This window comes from Rhea pennata, chromosome 3, assembly GCF_028389875.1.
Source record: "Rhea pennata isolate bPtePen1 chromosome 3, bPtePen1.pri, whole genome shotgun sequence".
Lineage (NCBI taxonomy): Eukaryota > Metazoa > Chordata > Aves > Rheiformes > Rheidae > Rhea > Rhea pennata.
The window spans coordinates 89749741-89766924 of NC_084665.1; the positions used below are offsets into that span (position 1 = coordinate 89749741).

The 17184-nt window shown below is 40.9% G+C and overlaps 1 protein-coding gene across 1 annotated transcript; it reads right to left on the bottom strand.

The window, feature by feature from the left end:
- Positions 1-15133: 15133 nt before the first annotated feature.
- Positions 15134-16243, bottom strand: HTR1E (5-hydroxytryptamine receptor 1E). The gene has a single exon (XM_062571041.1). The coding sequence runs from the start codon at positions 16226-16228 to the stop codon at positions 15134-15136; it is 1095 nt and encodes a 364-aa protein (XP_062427025.1). The 5' UTR covers positions 16229-16243.
- Positions 16244-17184: the final 941 nt, after the last annotated feature.

Genomic DNA, 17184 nt, shown 5'->3' on the forward strand with positions numbered 1-17184 from the left:
ATAAAAGTTGCTGAAGAGTATTTTGATAGTTAAATGTATACTGCATGGGACATTTTATACTCATAAGTACTTCTTGTAATAGGCACTTAGCTAAAGAGGAATAAAAAGAAGTCATGTCATTCTAAATTGCATATTGAATGTGGACTGGCTTCTTGTTGCTTTCCACTCCTATTGACTTCAGTGGAAGTTGGTGGTACTCAGTTTCACTGTAGAGGAGCTTATGACTTTTTGGTCCCAGGCTTCTTATGATCTGCAGAAAAACAAGCATCTTTAGAAAAGATAATTGCCTGTGCAGTGGGGCTTTGATATTGACCTTGACCTCTTCAGCATTAGAGGTATAAGATAGTCATATTTTGTTCAAACTCTGGTTCTTGTTAGAGTTTTGTTGGAAACCATGTGAAATGCAATGCTTTTCCGTTGATAATGGAAAATATTTCCCTTCATTGGGAATAGCATTTGTTTACTTTGCCTTTGGCTAAAAGCTAGATGTCAGGGCTACCTCTACAATCAGTAGAGAGAGACAGTCCTCTGTACTGGAGAGATTTATCTCTGTGTGTCTAATAGGGAAGACTAGCTGAGTAGCTCAAGTGCCTCATTTCTGGATGGCAAAAACTAGGTGGAATAAATCCCATCTGAGTGACATCCCACTGCTACAGCACCAGTCTCTCAGCAGTGAGGTCCACCTCATAGTCCTGCCGCCATCACGTGTTGTGACGATAGGGTAGTGCCTACCCTACTGAGCTGTGCGGGGCTTGCCAGTTTGGGCTCTGCAGTGGCACTGCTGGGGCTTGAGACATAGGAGAGGACACTGAGGAAGAAGAGGTGGTGGTACTTAGAGGAGGTGGCAGCTGGGTCTCGAGGGTAGAAGGGACGAAAAGCCAATTCAAAGAGGAAGGAAGCTGAATGCTGGGGCAGCTCAGGAGCCTTAGGAGGCTGTAGCTGAGCGAGAGTGCAAGTAGGAAGTGGTGAAGACTGACTTTACAGAGCTCAATTAGCAGTGTGTGGTTGCTTGCACTGAACATCAAATATCTGTTCTCAGCCAAATTTTTTGGATTGCTTCCCATATATTTTTGTGCTGCCAAAGTTTACTCAGCAAATGTTAATATTAAACAAATTTGAAATTTGCTGTCAGTAAACATTCTCAGAGGAAACTGGAATACAAGCATTAGTGTCTTTTTCCACAGCTGAACTGAGCAGAAGAGGTACTGGGGGTCTGGGAGTAATTGCAGCTAAGCAGCAGTTTTCAGAGTGGAAGCTCTGAAAATATATGATGTTTTGAGAGAGAGTTTTCTGACTATAACCTCCAAATAGCTGCAAACTCTTTGTGGGCATGACATAAACAGAAAAAAAAAAAAAGGGAAAAAAGAAAGAATCGTCAGGTAATATGAGTTCAGTAGTTGCTGCCAGTAATAGTGCATTTTTCTTCTTTGTCTCCAGTTGCGGCAAGGGAGATTCAGGTTAGATGGTGAATAAAACTTCCTATGGTGAAGGAAACGAAGCAGAGGAGTAGGTTGTCTGAGGAATTTAAGGTATCTCCATCACTGCAGGGCTTTAAGAACAGACTGAACAAACATTTTTCAGCAGTGACAAAGCTGTAGGTGAGCCTGCACTGAGGCATGCATCCCTCAATGCATGAGGCTCTTCTAATTCCCTGAGTGCCACTACAGACAAGTCTCTTAGCATCAACACCACAGAAATGTATGTGCAAATGCACACAATAAGCCTAACAGCCACAAAGTTAACACTTCATGTTTAATTGCTGTTAATATCCTAAAATGAAGTGAGGGATTGTGGAATGTATTTAGGAACTCTATCTTAAAAGATATGGGTGTAACATGTGTGGCTTCAACACTATAAAGTGGCTCATATGATACCCACATTTTCTAAAGATCTAAGGCTTTCTTTCTTTCTTTTTTTTTTTGATATGTTAGTTATTACTGATTTGGGGTAAGACCTGAATGGTGTAATATGGACAGTAGCTTCCTGATGCTGCCCTATACATGGTAAGACTGTTTCCCAGTGTGCTTTTTGTGGTTTCTGGCTTTCCCTTTCTTTCTGGGCTTTTGAACTCAGCCTCAGGTGATGTGATGCATGTCCCTTATAGGAGCCGTGTCTACCAAAGCTGTGTCTAGGTTGGTCAGCTGGCTGCACAAGGGCCCTTTACAGTGTCCATTCCACTTTCATCCACTCAGGGTCTAGTTCCTGCTCTGTTTATGCAGTGTATGAAATGCACAGTTTGGTCACAGTAGTCTAGCCAGCCTTCTGTGCACTGGCTGATTTTGTAGCTAGTATTCGCTCCTCTTCAGCCCCCAGAACCTGTGCTTCACAGGCATCTGGTGGGAAGTGAAAAGTCTTCCAGTCACCGTCATGATTACTGGGATGGCAGAAATAGAAGTCATCCATGGGTTAATGCCATTGCTGCCAAAGTCAGCAAGTGTCATCAAAATTACACCACCGATGTCAGTACAAATGTGTGTCTTAGATAGAAACCAGCATTCCAGAGTATGCAAGCATCGTATTTGCAAATGAGGTTTGTATTGTGGCAAAGGCTGTTGGGGACTCATGTATGAAGAAATTGTTCCTCTTATAGTCACAATACCACAGCTTCCCTTTGAAGGATACTGGGCGGGATAGGTATCCGGTCAATGTCTCCAAAATATTTGGGTGTGCTGTTCACATGGAAGAGGGTAGCAAGGTCTGAGCTGTGACAAAGTGGAAGGAGTAGAAAAGGGAGTGGATGACAATATGGCTTGTAGACCTCCATGATGAGGATGGCCATCATGAACTTGCTGATGTTGAACTCCTAATCTTGGGTGGGGGAGGCAAGGAAACCGTGACCAGCTTTCAGAAGGGAGTGACTGCATATATCTGAACTGAGACTGAGTGCTGGACATTGGTGTGCTGCCACTACAAAGCCAGTGACTGATCTGGGCCCAGGATCATGAAGTTCTGCATCCTCAAATAGAGGAGAATAGTGTATTCCCACAAGGGTGCCTGGAATGTGTCTGTAACTGTCGAGACTAGGTGGGTCTATGACTCATAGCAACAGTTCCCGGCAATGGCCCGTGCTTTTCATTTATGAAAGAGGGCTGTTGCTGGTGCCAGTGCTGGGACTACACCTCCTTAAGATACCCCTGAGATATTTGCAATACAGATGACAGAGAGCATTGCCCTGGCTGCAAGAACAGATAGCTTTTATATTTTTTTATGTAGAAGTATATTTTTACCTCCAGGTTTTCAAATCTTCAGCTTGGTATTAGGTGACACATGGCTTTATTTGTATTCCCTACATGCTCATGTATTCACTACATAAAAGGTGGCTTATTTCCTTCACCTAAGCATTTATTCTCATCTTCATTTCCCTGGGCAGCCTTGCTGTACCCAGCAGCCTGTTGCTCTACACATGACCATTTTGAAGAAGCAAGGTAGAAAATATTTGTACATGATTCAGAGAAGGACAAAAGCAAGTGCTAAGTGGGAAAAAGAAAACAACTATCTCACTCTAGCAGATGAGTTGTTCACACAGAGGATGGTTTTTAGAGATTTTATTTTAAAAAATAACCAGAAAAAAACCAGAAAACTGATTCTTGAATGGCAAAGTTTCAGAGTCTGAGTGTCTGTGTGTAATTGTCTACAGATAAGACAGGAGTCTAAGCTCCCTTTGGAGCCAGAGAGAACCTAGAGCTTAATTCAATTGCCCCCAGCCAGGCATCTGATATCTGAAGTGCCCTGCGGTGTCCTGAAGGCTTCCAGCTGTGTCTTCAGAAAGGCACAGATCTCCTGTAAGGCCTGTATTATACTTGGGCCCCAGGTATCTGTTTCAGGCTCCAAAGAATGTGTTGAACAAGGTCTTTCTCAGCTGAAATGGCATTTATAGACCTAGCACGCATGTAAGAATTTCTTAGTAGACACCTAATTTTGTCGTCTTCATCTGCAGCCAAATCCCACTTAGCCCCTCTCCACTCCAGGTACTCATTGATATTCCTCTTGTGCTACCAACATCAGTAGCAGTAGCACAGGGCTGGGATATGATCTAATCTTGACCATATGAAAATTCAATTCATTTTACCCCAGTTAGTAAAGAGACACTCAAATCCATGCCATCTCCCTTTTAAGCAAAAGATCACGTGAAATGATTTGGACTTTCATATTGGACTTAAGAAAACAATAAGTTTATGAGTTGGGCACCAAAAAACTTTGGATCACTGGAATGTCCATAATCCTCAAAATCAGGTGCTACCTTTCTTGTTGTAGCAGGAAAATGAGCTTCATATAAGGCATAACGTAGCAATTATATTGTCAGGAATGAGAAAAATAAGTGGCAAAGCTGTTGTAGAGCCAGTCAGAGGATGGGAGCTTTTGGATTTTGCTCTTTGACTAATGTGGCTACTTAAGATGATAGTTTGTCAATCACCTTACATAAAACGGTAGATAGATGAAAAAGATCATGAAATTGCAGGCTGCAAGGAAAAAGACTGACTTGAAAAACCATGTGCCTAACACAGCTGATGAGCAGTCAAAACAACGTTTGCACTAAACTGGTAAAAAGTCAGAAAAGTACCATTGGAAAATATTCCAGTAAAGTAACTGGAAAAGTTAAGGCATAGAGATATTTCATCAACATAAGTGAAGATCTACTGAAACAGATTCATCTCCAGAGCACCCACCAGCTTTCTGCTACCACTTGATTCAAAAAAGTCTTTAATTAGCTTTTTTTTTTTGCTGGTTTCAATGAACAATTTCAATGAGTTTTGCTTGGTTTTTAAGCTCATACATGTTAATTTTTAGACATGCTTTAGCAAGTTATATGTCTAACAAGTGATATTTGAAGCTTGTTTTTGACACAAACCCTCTTAATAAGCAGAACTTAATTATTAACTTAATAAACATTAGTTTTTCTTTTTCAACGGAAAATTCCCCTGGGGTACTGTACATCTAGTAGACACCTGTTCCATGCTACAGAGCATTTTGGGCATTTAAAAGTGTTTCCAAAGGTGAACATTTCATGGCCACCCTGACAAACCGAGGTTTTCAGCTTCCTGCTCCCCATGGCCGTGCTGTGTGTGCAGCCTGGTGCTTTCCCGCTGCTTGCCCCAACGCAGGGCTTGCACCGTCCACTACACCTGGTGTGGCCTTGGGGACAGCGGCTGTGCTTTTGAGCCTGCTGGGTGCACTTGGCAGGATTATTCGCTGCCTACTGCTTCAATTTAAACTGTCTTTAGCGATTTTACAAAAAATGCCTGAGGTCAGCTGCGAGAGGGAAACACAAGGTCATACTGAACTTGGGCAAAAGTGCTGTTTCTCTAGCTTATGGTGCCCAAGGGGACAAAATGCTTAGCCCCACGTCCATCTTCCTTGGGCTCTCGGCAAAGCCTACTGCAGCTGGATGAATGAGGACTGGGCTTTGGCAGGATGCTCAGCTTCATAACCCCGCTAACCCAGCGAGGTACCGTCTCTAGTCTGCAATCACATTCCTGTGCGAGGAAAGCAGCCCTTGACAACTGTTAATTAAAACCAAGCTTGAGCTACGTCAGTGCCCAAGGTGAGAGGGGCCTGTCTGACAAGCTGCTGTGGGGGCAACAGCGCAGAGCCTGTCTGCTCAGTGACAGCCTAATTTGGAGGTCTGGGCTGGGGCTGGGCAGCCTACCTCTGCCTTCTGCTCAAGGGATCTGTGTGGGTGTGTGAAATTATGCCTTCCTCTAGCTGCTGGTCTGTGAAGCAGGCAAGTCTTGGAAAAGCTTGCCTTTTAACACAGATGACAGCAGCTCGTGGTTTGCATGGTGATGATGGTAGTTCTGTCCCTAATGGTGCATGCATGTGTGTAAAAAGCATAATACCTTTTACCTGTCATTTCTTTAGTTTGCTTCTGTCATTTCAGTGCCAAAAATGTTTTTCTCAGAACAGCACAAAGTGCAGAATACTCTTATGGAGGTACAGCATTGCTGAGAAACACAATGAGAACTTGTACAGAGCAAATCAAGAGGGCAAATCAACCCTCTTTCTGGGTTTGTGGCCTCTGGCCAATGTTTCACACCTTTCTGCTCGTATTTGCTGAGGCTTTTGGTTAACAGGTTGTGAAAAGTACATTCTAGCACACATATTGATGATGAAGTAAACTGACCTATTAGATCTCTAAGATATTGATTCACATTGAAGTCTGATAGGATAATGGGAGAACTTGTAGAAGAGGGAGGAAATAGAGAAGTGGGAACAAGAAAAGATCTCTTTTCTAAAATAATTGACATTCAGACAATATTGGTTATCATAACTCTGAAAGGCAGATTATCAACCAAGTTTCCACAAAATTTTGCATATCAAGAGAATGATTCAACACCAGGTGAAGACAATGCCAAGTCTGCAACTGCCTTCATGTGCTTTGGATCAAGCATCTGATTTTATGTGTGTGCAAGAAAAAATAGATAGCTTAATGCCTATTTATTTTGCAAGAGCAGAAATCTTTAAGCTGTGTGCACAAGGAGATGCATCTAAAACATGTTGTCAGATGTGTACAGCAGTAAGTGAGGTATGGAATGATCTTTCTTAGAGACTCATCTCTACAGCTATGCAGGAGTGATTTAAAACTGTTATGGTTAGTTAGATTGGAAATCAGTGAGCAACTACTAACAACTTTCTAGATTTAAGGGCTCTGATACTGTATTTTTGTGTAATGTATGAGAACTGCTGTTCACGTACTCTCCTTGCTTGCAAACCTGTTCTCCCAAAGGGGTCAACAGTAATTATTTCTCACCCTGTCTCTGCATAGATTTATATCTTCTGTCAAACATTACATAAAGGTCCTTAGATCAGTAATAAAAAGATCTCCCTCTGTATTCTCCATAGTTTGCAAAGTCAGTTTAAATTCTTTAGAAAGAAAGATGACATATATATACATATATGTATATATAAAATACACATGTGGGGTATATATATGTAAAATTAACATGACTAGCAGATCACCGTGATCCAGAACTGCTTAAAACTTTGTCCTCTTGGAACAGTCTCCTTAAAGAGACTGTACAGACTGATTCTACAATATAGAAATTGCTATAGCCTCTGAAGGGAGTGGAGCTGGCCTAGTGGATCTCCAGCCTCTGTGTTGTTAGTCATCCCTATTGATTTGGGGTAATTGTTCTGGCTCCATCAGGACCTACCAATAACAATTGATTTTCCAAAGAAGAAGAAGAAAACAAATAAAGAGTAATGTGGAAGGGAGAGAGATGGTGTAAATTAGCTGGAGGAACCAACAGGAACTGCCCAGTGTACTCTGTTCTCCCTGTGAGCTATCTCAGGTGTCTTTTATTTGTCTACCTTCTGCTGAGTGTTGTGGCTGGTCTTGGTGGTTACCACATGGCACATTTAAGGGAGAGTTAAGGACTTAGCTGTGAGGGAAACTTCCATATCTTGTGCTTGTGCCCACCTGGAGGGAGGAAAGCAACAGGGACATTGGTCTATTGCTGCTTAAAGGCTGCAATTACAGCAGTTGGCTGTTCCTCAGTTTGGTGGAGAAAGGGCATTTGGCTTCTTCTATTACATTTCTGAGCTGAGAAGCTAATGTCACAAAAACAGGCCCTTTAAAGACTGATATGGCCTTGGCAGCTGTTGCTGTTGTGGACCTTGGTCACCAGTGTGGCACTACCAGCTGTTGTGCTCTGCATTAACAGCTGTCATGGATTAGTAGGTGTTATCAGTTCCTTCTTTGATTTTGTTAGTGTAACTTTTTAATGGTCTTAGTGATCAATACTCATTGGTATGGCCACCATTTGCCTTGATTTCTGCTTGTGAACTATGTTTATTCTCAGTAACCTTAATATACTTTTATGCTTTGTCAGTGCCTCTGTTAATCCAAACAATCTGTACTAAACAAATACCTTGTTTCCAGCCAGGATCAGTGGATATGGAGAATCCCAGTACTTTTTTGTACAGTGGGTTTGTACAGGGTCTCCCACCTGTTTGTGTTTAGCTCTGTGGAGCTGCTCATCTGCTTTAGGGAACAGGGAGTTTTAGAGATTGCTCTTGGTATGGCCATTTTACCACCTGGATGAGATGGTCTGTCATTGCCCCTGTGGGTTATGTGCCTAACTCCATTCCGTGCAAAGAAGAGTTTGATGATGAAGAGCAAGTCAGCTGAGCAAAGCGAAGGCATTCCTGTGACATGTGTTAGCCCCTCCTTGCTGCATTAATTGGGGTACTGCTGGTCAAGATGCTGCGTCCCAAGCTTTAGCATGAGCTGACACGTGACAACAACCCCTCCAGGGATGAGGCTCAGCCATTCCTGCTATCTGCCTTGCCATTATGTCTTTTTTGCCACTATTTGTCATACAGACTAGAGGAAAATGACACTCAGCTTCTGCCAGCCTTGTAACTCAGGATCTAGGTCCCTTTTTGCCTCTTGGCCCTTGCATTCATGTAGGGAGGGATACAACATTTTACTGACCTATATTAAAAATACAAATAATCTGTTCTGCTGCAGTGAAAAAAAAGAAGGAACTATGATCCATGACATGTGTGCATGTGTAAATACCAGACCAAGGCAACCATGTTTAATTTTACAATTCTAGATTAACTTCCTTGACCTAACTAGGTTATTTTTTAAATTCTGCCTGCTTCAGAATGAATGTGTAGTCAAAACATGGAAATGTTTAGCTGGAATAGCAAAAAATAAGAGAAATAATATTTTCTTGTTATTCTAAATTTAAAAAGTTATTCCTTCTCTTTTACTGCTCAGATGCAATTTAGCAATAAAAGAATAAGGAATTACATTGGAATACATATAAATAAAAATAAGGCTCTAGCTGATAGACTTGATTTTATTGGTCAGATTCTTCAATTAAATAACACTCGTACTGGAGGTATTAGACTATTTTTTAAAATTTATTGGAGAAATAAACTTGTTGAGGATTATCGTACAACTCTTACAGCTTGTCAGGCTGTATCTCATGTAAATGATTGAGATATAATTTTGAGTGGCATCAGAAAACCAAAAGTAATTTGTGTGGAACTTCCTATTTCCCCAAAACGTTGTTTCAGAAGGCTTTGGAAAGAAACCTTTTTTTTTTTTTTTTTTTTTTTTTTTTTTGTTAAGTCCACTGAGAGGTCAGGCTGCTTGTTGCAAGCAATTCAGGCATGCACACAGGATTTCATGATTTGATTCTCAGTGTTCTTTTAAAATTGATAGCCAGAAGAGGAGTCATTTCAAATTATGTGCCAAACAGCACTTTACAAAGGAGTAAGAATTCTGTCCTCCCTCTTCCCCAAAGTTACCTTTTGTTTCTGAATTGATGAAAAGTGTCTTTTATAAAGTGTAGTGGCAAGGAGACAATGTTTTCTGCCTCATCTTATCGAAATATGTCCATTTGCAGTCATGTGGTGTATGAGATTGAGATTTCAGGCATAACACTTAAAATGATTCTAGTACCCCAGTGATATGGGACCTTGCACTGGGTTGAAATGAGGCTGAGAATTTGTCATGCAGGAAATTAATCCACAAAGCGTGAAAGAACTGCTCTGTATGCTAATTAAAAAAAAAAAAAAACCTCAACTAACCAAACAAAAAAACCCAACATGATCCAAGCAACTGAAAGATGGTGAAATATGGGATGGGGGGTCCGAACACTCTGCTTGCGGCCTCTTGGTACAAGTTACTAATGTGCAGCTATATGCTGAGGAAGGATGCAGTGGAAAGGAAGGAGAGAGAGAGAGAGATAAGAAACTGAGAGAAGAAATAATGAATGGGAGCTGCAGACCAGGAAATGGTGAGATGAGGAAGAAAGAAACGATTAAGAAGAAAAAAGTGGGAAACAAATCATCCTTCCTTAGCTTTTAGAGCAGGGACTTACATTATTTGGGTAGCATATATTTTTCCATGTTTGTATTTACATGCTTTACTTACAGTAGTTTACCTTTAAGTTTACCTTTAAGGGATTCAATGCTCAAAGAAATTAGTGGAACTCTTTCCAGTCACACTTTCTGAGCAATGAGTAGAATTATTGGGCAGGGCTGTATAAAACCATCTAAAATTTTATAAGTTGTGCTCCAAGGCTTTTAGGCATGGCAGGATAGCAATTGAAGTTTATTTTAATTTGAATGTAGCAAATGTTTAGTCTAGCCTGGGTGAGAGTATTTTAATCACACTGCAGATAAATAAATATAGTATCATCTGCATGTGGTTCATGAAAAAATAAAAATACTTGAGTGAGGGGAGGGGAGAGAAGAAGGGGGAAATGTTGGCAATATTACATCCATATCATTAAAATTTTCAGCTGATGAACCTAGGATTTAGCCAAAATCAAAATTTTTTAAAACAAATTTTTATTCTTTATAGTCTTAGAACAGGTAGCAATTACAAAGGGACTATGTGTTACGTGGAGCTTTTATGTCCTACAACTTTAATATATTGGCTAGCCCAATAAAAGATCCTGCAATATTTACTGTGTCCACTTAAACAATAAAGCAGTTTAGGATAATTCTTCATACAAATCATTTGGGCATGTAAAATATGAATGTAAAACAGCCTGTCTGTCATTGAAATTTGCAGTGGTTAAACAAACAACACAAAACACAGGAACAAGGAACAATCTCTCCACTTGTGCTGAAGTCTGTATTTCTCTGTAACACTGCAATGCTATTTGCTTTTCGATAACTGAGGTTTGTAAACAGAGTCCTCAGAAAAGATTTCCTTGTTCTTTTAATGTCTTGTGCCAAATAAAGCCACACTTCTTTCTTTTTTTCTCCCTCCTGGGGCAAGCAAAGAAAAAAGTCTGTTGGCAGCAAAGAAAAATAGTAGGTGATAAACTATAGACACCTGGACAGCCGAGATACCTGTCAGGGAAGTCTGAATGCTGACAGCCTTTCTTCATGTAGACTTGATGAAACAGGGCTCTGTTGTTTGAAAATCTTTTGGAAAGGTTCTATCCCGTCATCTGTCTCTGGGAAGATCAACAAAAGTAATCTCACATGCTGTAATCAGCTTGGTATATCATTGCAGAGGGTAACCTTAGACTTTAGAGGGAAGATGGGACGAGCCACAGCTAAGTGGCCCAGGACACACTTAGCTCTTATATTTTGTTCCTGTGTCCTGGAGGTGCTATGCGCTAGAGAGACATAGCTCAGCTCCGTAGGTGGTATGCCCTGGGAAGCAGGATCTGTGCAGAAAAGGAGAAAAGAGGCAAATGATGTGTGCACATATTCCCTCTGCTGCCCTTGCTGATTGTTTTCTTTTCAAGAGTTGTGGCAGAAGGAGGACTGAGAAGGAAAAATACATCAGCTGCAAGGACTAGGGGAGATGATGGAGGTGATAAAGAGAAAGGTTGTAGATAGGAGAGCTGAGGTTGGCACAGGCAGATTATCAGGAGCTGAATGCAACACAGTCACTGGAAAGTACAAGTCCCTAAAAGTGAAAATCTGATTGATTTTTGTGTGTTAGAAAAGGAACAACCAATGTAGGGTGAAGAAGAAGGGTGAGTGATAAAAATAGCAGGTAAAATAGCATTTGAAGGTTATATGTTATGGAGAGACTATCCAGTAGATGGGTGTGGTCTTTAGGGCTAGGGATGTATGAACTCATGCCAAAGTACTGGCTGGTCACACAGAAAGAAAAGCTTCTGGATATGCCCTAGACCCTTGGGCACGTGTGATAAGGAGTAAAACCCAAGAGACTTGAATGTCCATGATCATAAGAATCCTGATTAGAGCACCAGTGCTTCTCACTGCTTGGAGAAGGCAGGAATTGGGCCCAGGATGTGGTCACGGTTACACCTTTGAAGATGCCCTCCGGTTAGTTCTGCCTGCAAGAGAGGCGCAACAGGAAGGAAATAAAGCCTGAAAGAGAAAATCTGGCTGTCTTTCCTGGTCAGGAGAGCCATGACAATATATGCACTCTGGGTAAAGTCACTCAGGAAATTCCTATGCTGTAATTTTGAGACAGTGACATTTGTGCACTCCAGAAGCTTGTAAATCTGGGAAGTGCCTTCTTCTCTGTAGGTCCATGCTCACTTCATCATATCAAGGCCACAGCAGGCTCTTAGCAGAAGATCACATGCCTCATGTGAAGAGAGGTAGAACCTTATTCTTCCCTACTTCTTACTGTAATTGGACGTTCCTTGGTGCCCCTGAGACACAGCATGGATCAGGAAGCTTCTGAATACTTTCATAGAATCATAGAATCAGCAAGGTTGGAAGGGACCTCTGGAGATCATCTAGTCCAACCTCCCTGCTCAACACGGTCACCTAGAGCATGTTACACAGGGTGGCACTCAGGTGGGCCTTGAAGATCTTCAGAGAAGGAGACTTCACAACCTCTCTGGGCAACCTGTGCCAGTGCTCTGTCACTCTCACAGGGAAGAAATTCCCCCCCACGCTCAGGCAGAACTTCCTGTGCTTCAATTTCTGCCCATTGCCTCTTGTCCTGTCACACGGGGCAACTGAAAAGAGTTTGTCCTGTCCCCTTGACACCCTCCCTCCAGGTACTTCTACACACTGATAAGATCCCCCCTCAGTCTTCTCTTTCCCAGGCTAAACAGGCCCAGCTCTCGCAGCCGTTCCTCATAGGGCAGATGCTCCAGCCCTCTGATCATCTTTGTAGCCCTACGCTGGACTTTCTCCAGTAGCTCCATGTCTCTCTTGTAGTGGGGAGCCCAGAACCTGACACAGTACTGGAGATGAGGCCTCCCCAGGGCTGAGTAGAGGGGCTGGATCACCTCCTTCCACCTGATGGCAACACTCGTCCCAATGCAGCCCAGGAGGCCATTGGCCTTCTTGGCCACAAGGGCTCATTGCTGGCTCATGGTCAAACTTTGTCCCACTGTACTTACTGCTTGCCTTTCTCAGACCTCCTCTAGTGCAGTCTTGGGTATTTACCTTTCCCTCCCTAATTGGTAGTGTGTTTGGGCACCTTTATGGCAGAGGTGCTGTTGCTCTTTTAGCAACAAATGTCCAGCCTTCTGTGCAACAGTTACCTTATTTGGGGAAATTATGCACAATCTTTGTCCTTTATTAGTTGTATTGAGGTTGCTGAAAGAAAAAAAATAAAGTTGTTTTGCAGTAGTCCTTACAAATACTTATTCTTCTAATTGTTTGCTTTTTTTGTTTTTGTTTTTTTTTTCTTTTTTCTAGTAGCACAGGTACTCTGGGAAGTTGCTTTGGAAGTTTTATAGATAAGTAGGGTACTCCTTCCCAGTTTCTGTGGACAGTTTCCACCTCTGATAAGCTGCAAAAAGGGAAAAACATAATGGATCTCCCAACTTCCCTACTAGAAGACATTGTCAGGGATCAAGATTTGTTTTTTTCCTGCTTCATAGATGTTATTATTAGCTAGTTTGAAACCTAGAGGCAGTTGGGAAAGGCAGCTGTGACAATATCTTCAGAAGGTGATAGATCTCTTAAATTCAAGCACAGAAAACTGGTAGTCCTTAAAAGTGGAATCTCACTGCATGTGGGTGAGCTGTAGGTCACACGTCTGTCACATTCCAACTTCATTTACGGTCTGCTTGTAGCACTGCAACTTTCCAGCCAAATGCTTTCTTGTAGAAATAAGGATGTCATTTCTCAACTCCATCTGGAGTTTATTATTCACATGTTACTTAAACTTCCTTGACTCCTGATAAGAAAACTGATTGTGATGCCGGAAATTTTCAAAGCATTTTTCAGAGCTGTTTTCCAGTGCTGCCACAACATTTCTGCTACCTTTAATACTTGTTTTGATGGATTGGAAGCTGCCATGCTATAATTCACTGTACTGCACATCAGGTTGGTGTATGTGATATTTTCTGTATGGTATATCAGTATAATTTAACAAGAATTTGTCCAGGGAAATGGACATGAAGGAAAACAATGGCTCAAGATAAGTTATCATTATCTAAACAGTGCTTAGGAGTTACTAATGGAAAATACTATATTCTTAACTTTGATTTTTGCCTCTCAGACTGATTCTCAAAATGTTTGAACCAGGACACTTTAAATTCTATGAGCACAGAGGCAGGATACTAAGGACTATCTCTGTCTCCTTGTCTTAAGAGAAGGGAAGTAACTCTTTGGAGGAACCCCAGGACAAGATCTAAGAAACCTTGCTAGAGGTGCATGATCATAGGTTAAGCTAACAAGGGTGCCATTGGGAATTGTAGGATTAAGGTGAGCAGACATGTAGAATGCTATCTATAACATTTCTTCCCCCCCCTTTTTTTGCTGCTGTTCAAAAAAAAAAAAAAAAAAAAAAAAAAAAAAAAAAAATTCAGAAGATTATTCTGAACACTGTATATCAGTGGTCCAGGTAAGTCTGTGGGGTGAGATTGGCTGATCCAGGGGGTTCTGCAGCTCAAGATCAGGCTGAAGGGTAGAAAAAACAGTAATTCCACTACACAACCAACTAAGGCACAAGGCCTGAGATCTGAAGAGATACATTTAGTGATGATAAAAACATGACCAGACTGAGGTGCTTTCTCAGTTACCATACAAACTGTACAGTTGTCTCTCAGGAATCTTACACATGATCAGCCACTTAAACAACTACCAAGGGGCACAAAATGGGATCCATTTTTAGAAGGAAGGAATTGAACTCTGCTTTATGTTATTTCTGGTATATTTACTCTAAATTTCTGCAGGTATAAAAAGAACCAGATGGTTTATTCTGACATGACCTATGCTGGAAATGGTGTTAAATGACTGTTAAAATTTTCTCAGAAATCCACAGTAAAGATTTACTGTTTAACTGTAGTGATCATGAAGTATGTATTAGTTTTTGAATAATTATTTATGAGATTCAGTTTATAAACCTTTATATTACTACAGTGCATATTAAATTAAACATTTGATTCTTAAATGAAAGACGTATAAACAAATTGTGGATACTGTTTTCTTTCTTGAATCATTGATTAGACAAAATGCCTTAAACAAGAATACCTAATAGTTTCTTTTTTGTTTTCTTCCTAAAAAATCTGTGCCTTTGTAGAACAAAATTTATTCTAAACTCTTTATCTTGAATAACACCAGAAGTAAAAAACAGCAAAATGAATTACAGGCTAAAGAGAAGTCAAGCAAATGGGCAAACACGAAAATCTCCTTTATCAAGCAAAATGGTGATGAAGTCAATTTTACTCATTCTTAAGGCCAGGAGTCATGTCAGCATTGTCTCCGAGTACTTTTAAGTGTGTTCTCGACATCTGATGAGCTTTTTAAAGGCCAGTTTGAAATCTTCATTAAAGCTAGTGTACAGCAAAGGGTTGATAAGGGAGTTGACATATCCAAGCCAGGTCAGGAAGTCAGCTACTTCTGGCGAGACAGTGCAAATGTGAAGGCCCACAAGCAACTCCTTAATGAAAAAAGGCAACCAAGACAAAATGAAAGCACCTAAAATCAGTCCCAGAATGCGAGCAGCCTTTCGTTCCCGTGTTGTAGAAATCTGCTGCCGGTCACCAGCCAGGTCCAGGTCGTTTTCAAAAGGAGGGATCCTCACAGATGCATTTATTTTATCAAACTCCATGGTTGGATCAGACGTGGAGAAGTCTGAGACACAGAACGTCTGTGTGAGCTTGCAGCTGGCGAAAGAGTTTTGGCTGTCAGTGCTCCTGTTGCTGAGGTGGCGGCTTGAACCCCGCTTTTGGTAAAGGCTCTTTGCAGCATGGTAAATCCTGTAGTACAGGATCAGGATCAAAGTCAAGGGTATATAAAATGCCCCAAATGTGGAATAAATAGTGTAGATGACATGATCGTGTTGAATGCGACATTCACTGGGAATACTGACACTGTGGTGATTTCTCCAAAACAAAGGGGGCATTGATATGAAAATGGAGATAGTCCACACAGTGACTATCATCAGCCCAGCCCTTTTTGCTGTTCTTTTTCTGGCATATTCGATAGCATCTGTGATTGCCCAGTACCTATCCAGAGCAATGACACAAAGATGAAGAATTGAACACGTGCAACAGGTCATGTCGACACTGAGCCATATCTCACAGATGAAGTATCCCAAAGTCCATTCATCTATCATTATGTAAGTGATACTCAAGGGCATGACAAGAACAGCAACAAGCAAATCTGTCACAGCTAGTGAACATATTAAATAATTTGCTGGCTGGTGGAGCTTCTTGGTTGTGCATATTGCTGCAATCACAGCAGAATTCAGCAGCATAGTCAGGGTTGTGATTGTGGCCAAGGTCAGGGTAACAAGCATCTTTTCAGTTACTGTTTTTGGCTTTGCAGCCACATTGGCTTCAGTGGTGCAATTTGTGAAATTCATTTTCCCCTCCAGGTTGCACAGTGAAAGAAGAAGTTGCTGTTTTAAATAACTAATAGTTCCATGCTCTGAAGTAATCCATTTGAAAAAGGGACAGAGATGCTTCAGACACAAAATTGTTTATATCCCCATATTCACCAGAGCAGCTCAAAGCTTCCAGGTTTTCTCCCGATCATTATTTTCCTAGAAGATAAAAGCACATCTGTTAGCAAACCTACAAAAATATCCCACTTTGGCAGAAATCCTACACTTCTAATACTACCATCACAAGTACAAATCTTGGCATGTTTTTCCTTCTTCTCTTTTCCTCTCCTTTCTTTACTTCCCCTTTTCTTTGCATTCATTGTTTTTGTTTCTATTTTTTTTTGTCTCTAAAGATGACTTTTGGCCAGATTTCCCGCTGGTATAAACTCTTACTTTTTCTTTGACTTTGAAGATCTCACTTGAAATGGAAAGTTGGTCTAGAGAACCTCCAAAGGTCACTTTCATCAAACATTTCTATGCTTATTGATTATATGTTTATTGATATTGGGATTACTGATACTGGAAACTACTCCTTTTGCTTTCTTAAATAAGCTCCAGCAAAGCTGGAGCTAAAGAAATCTGCTTTTCACTTTAATCACTATATAAGAAGGGTTGTTTACTTCCACATATCATCTTCGGAAAAAGGAAACAGAGCAGCCTATTTCAGCAGAGGCATGGCAGCATTTCATAGTTTTCCATACTGTTTTTTCATATCTAGGTCTGTCTTAATTAATATCTTGGGAACAGTATTTAAAAAGATACTCAGATTACCTTTAACATGTATCCTTCAAATGAATGTGTAAAGCTTTGTAGCAAATACTCACTTTTACACCGCACATTAGTGTTGCTAGGAGCTTACATAGTTTTGTCTAATTATTTCTGACATTTCACATATCCCACTGAGTGTGTCTTTGGAGGAGACAGAGAAAAAGCAT

What these genes read in the sequence shown, in the direction of transcription:
- HTR1E (XM_062571041.1), bottom strand. Translation starts at nt 16,228, where the DNA reads ATGAATTTCACAAATTGCACCACTGAAGCCAATGTGGCTGCAAAGCCA.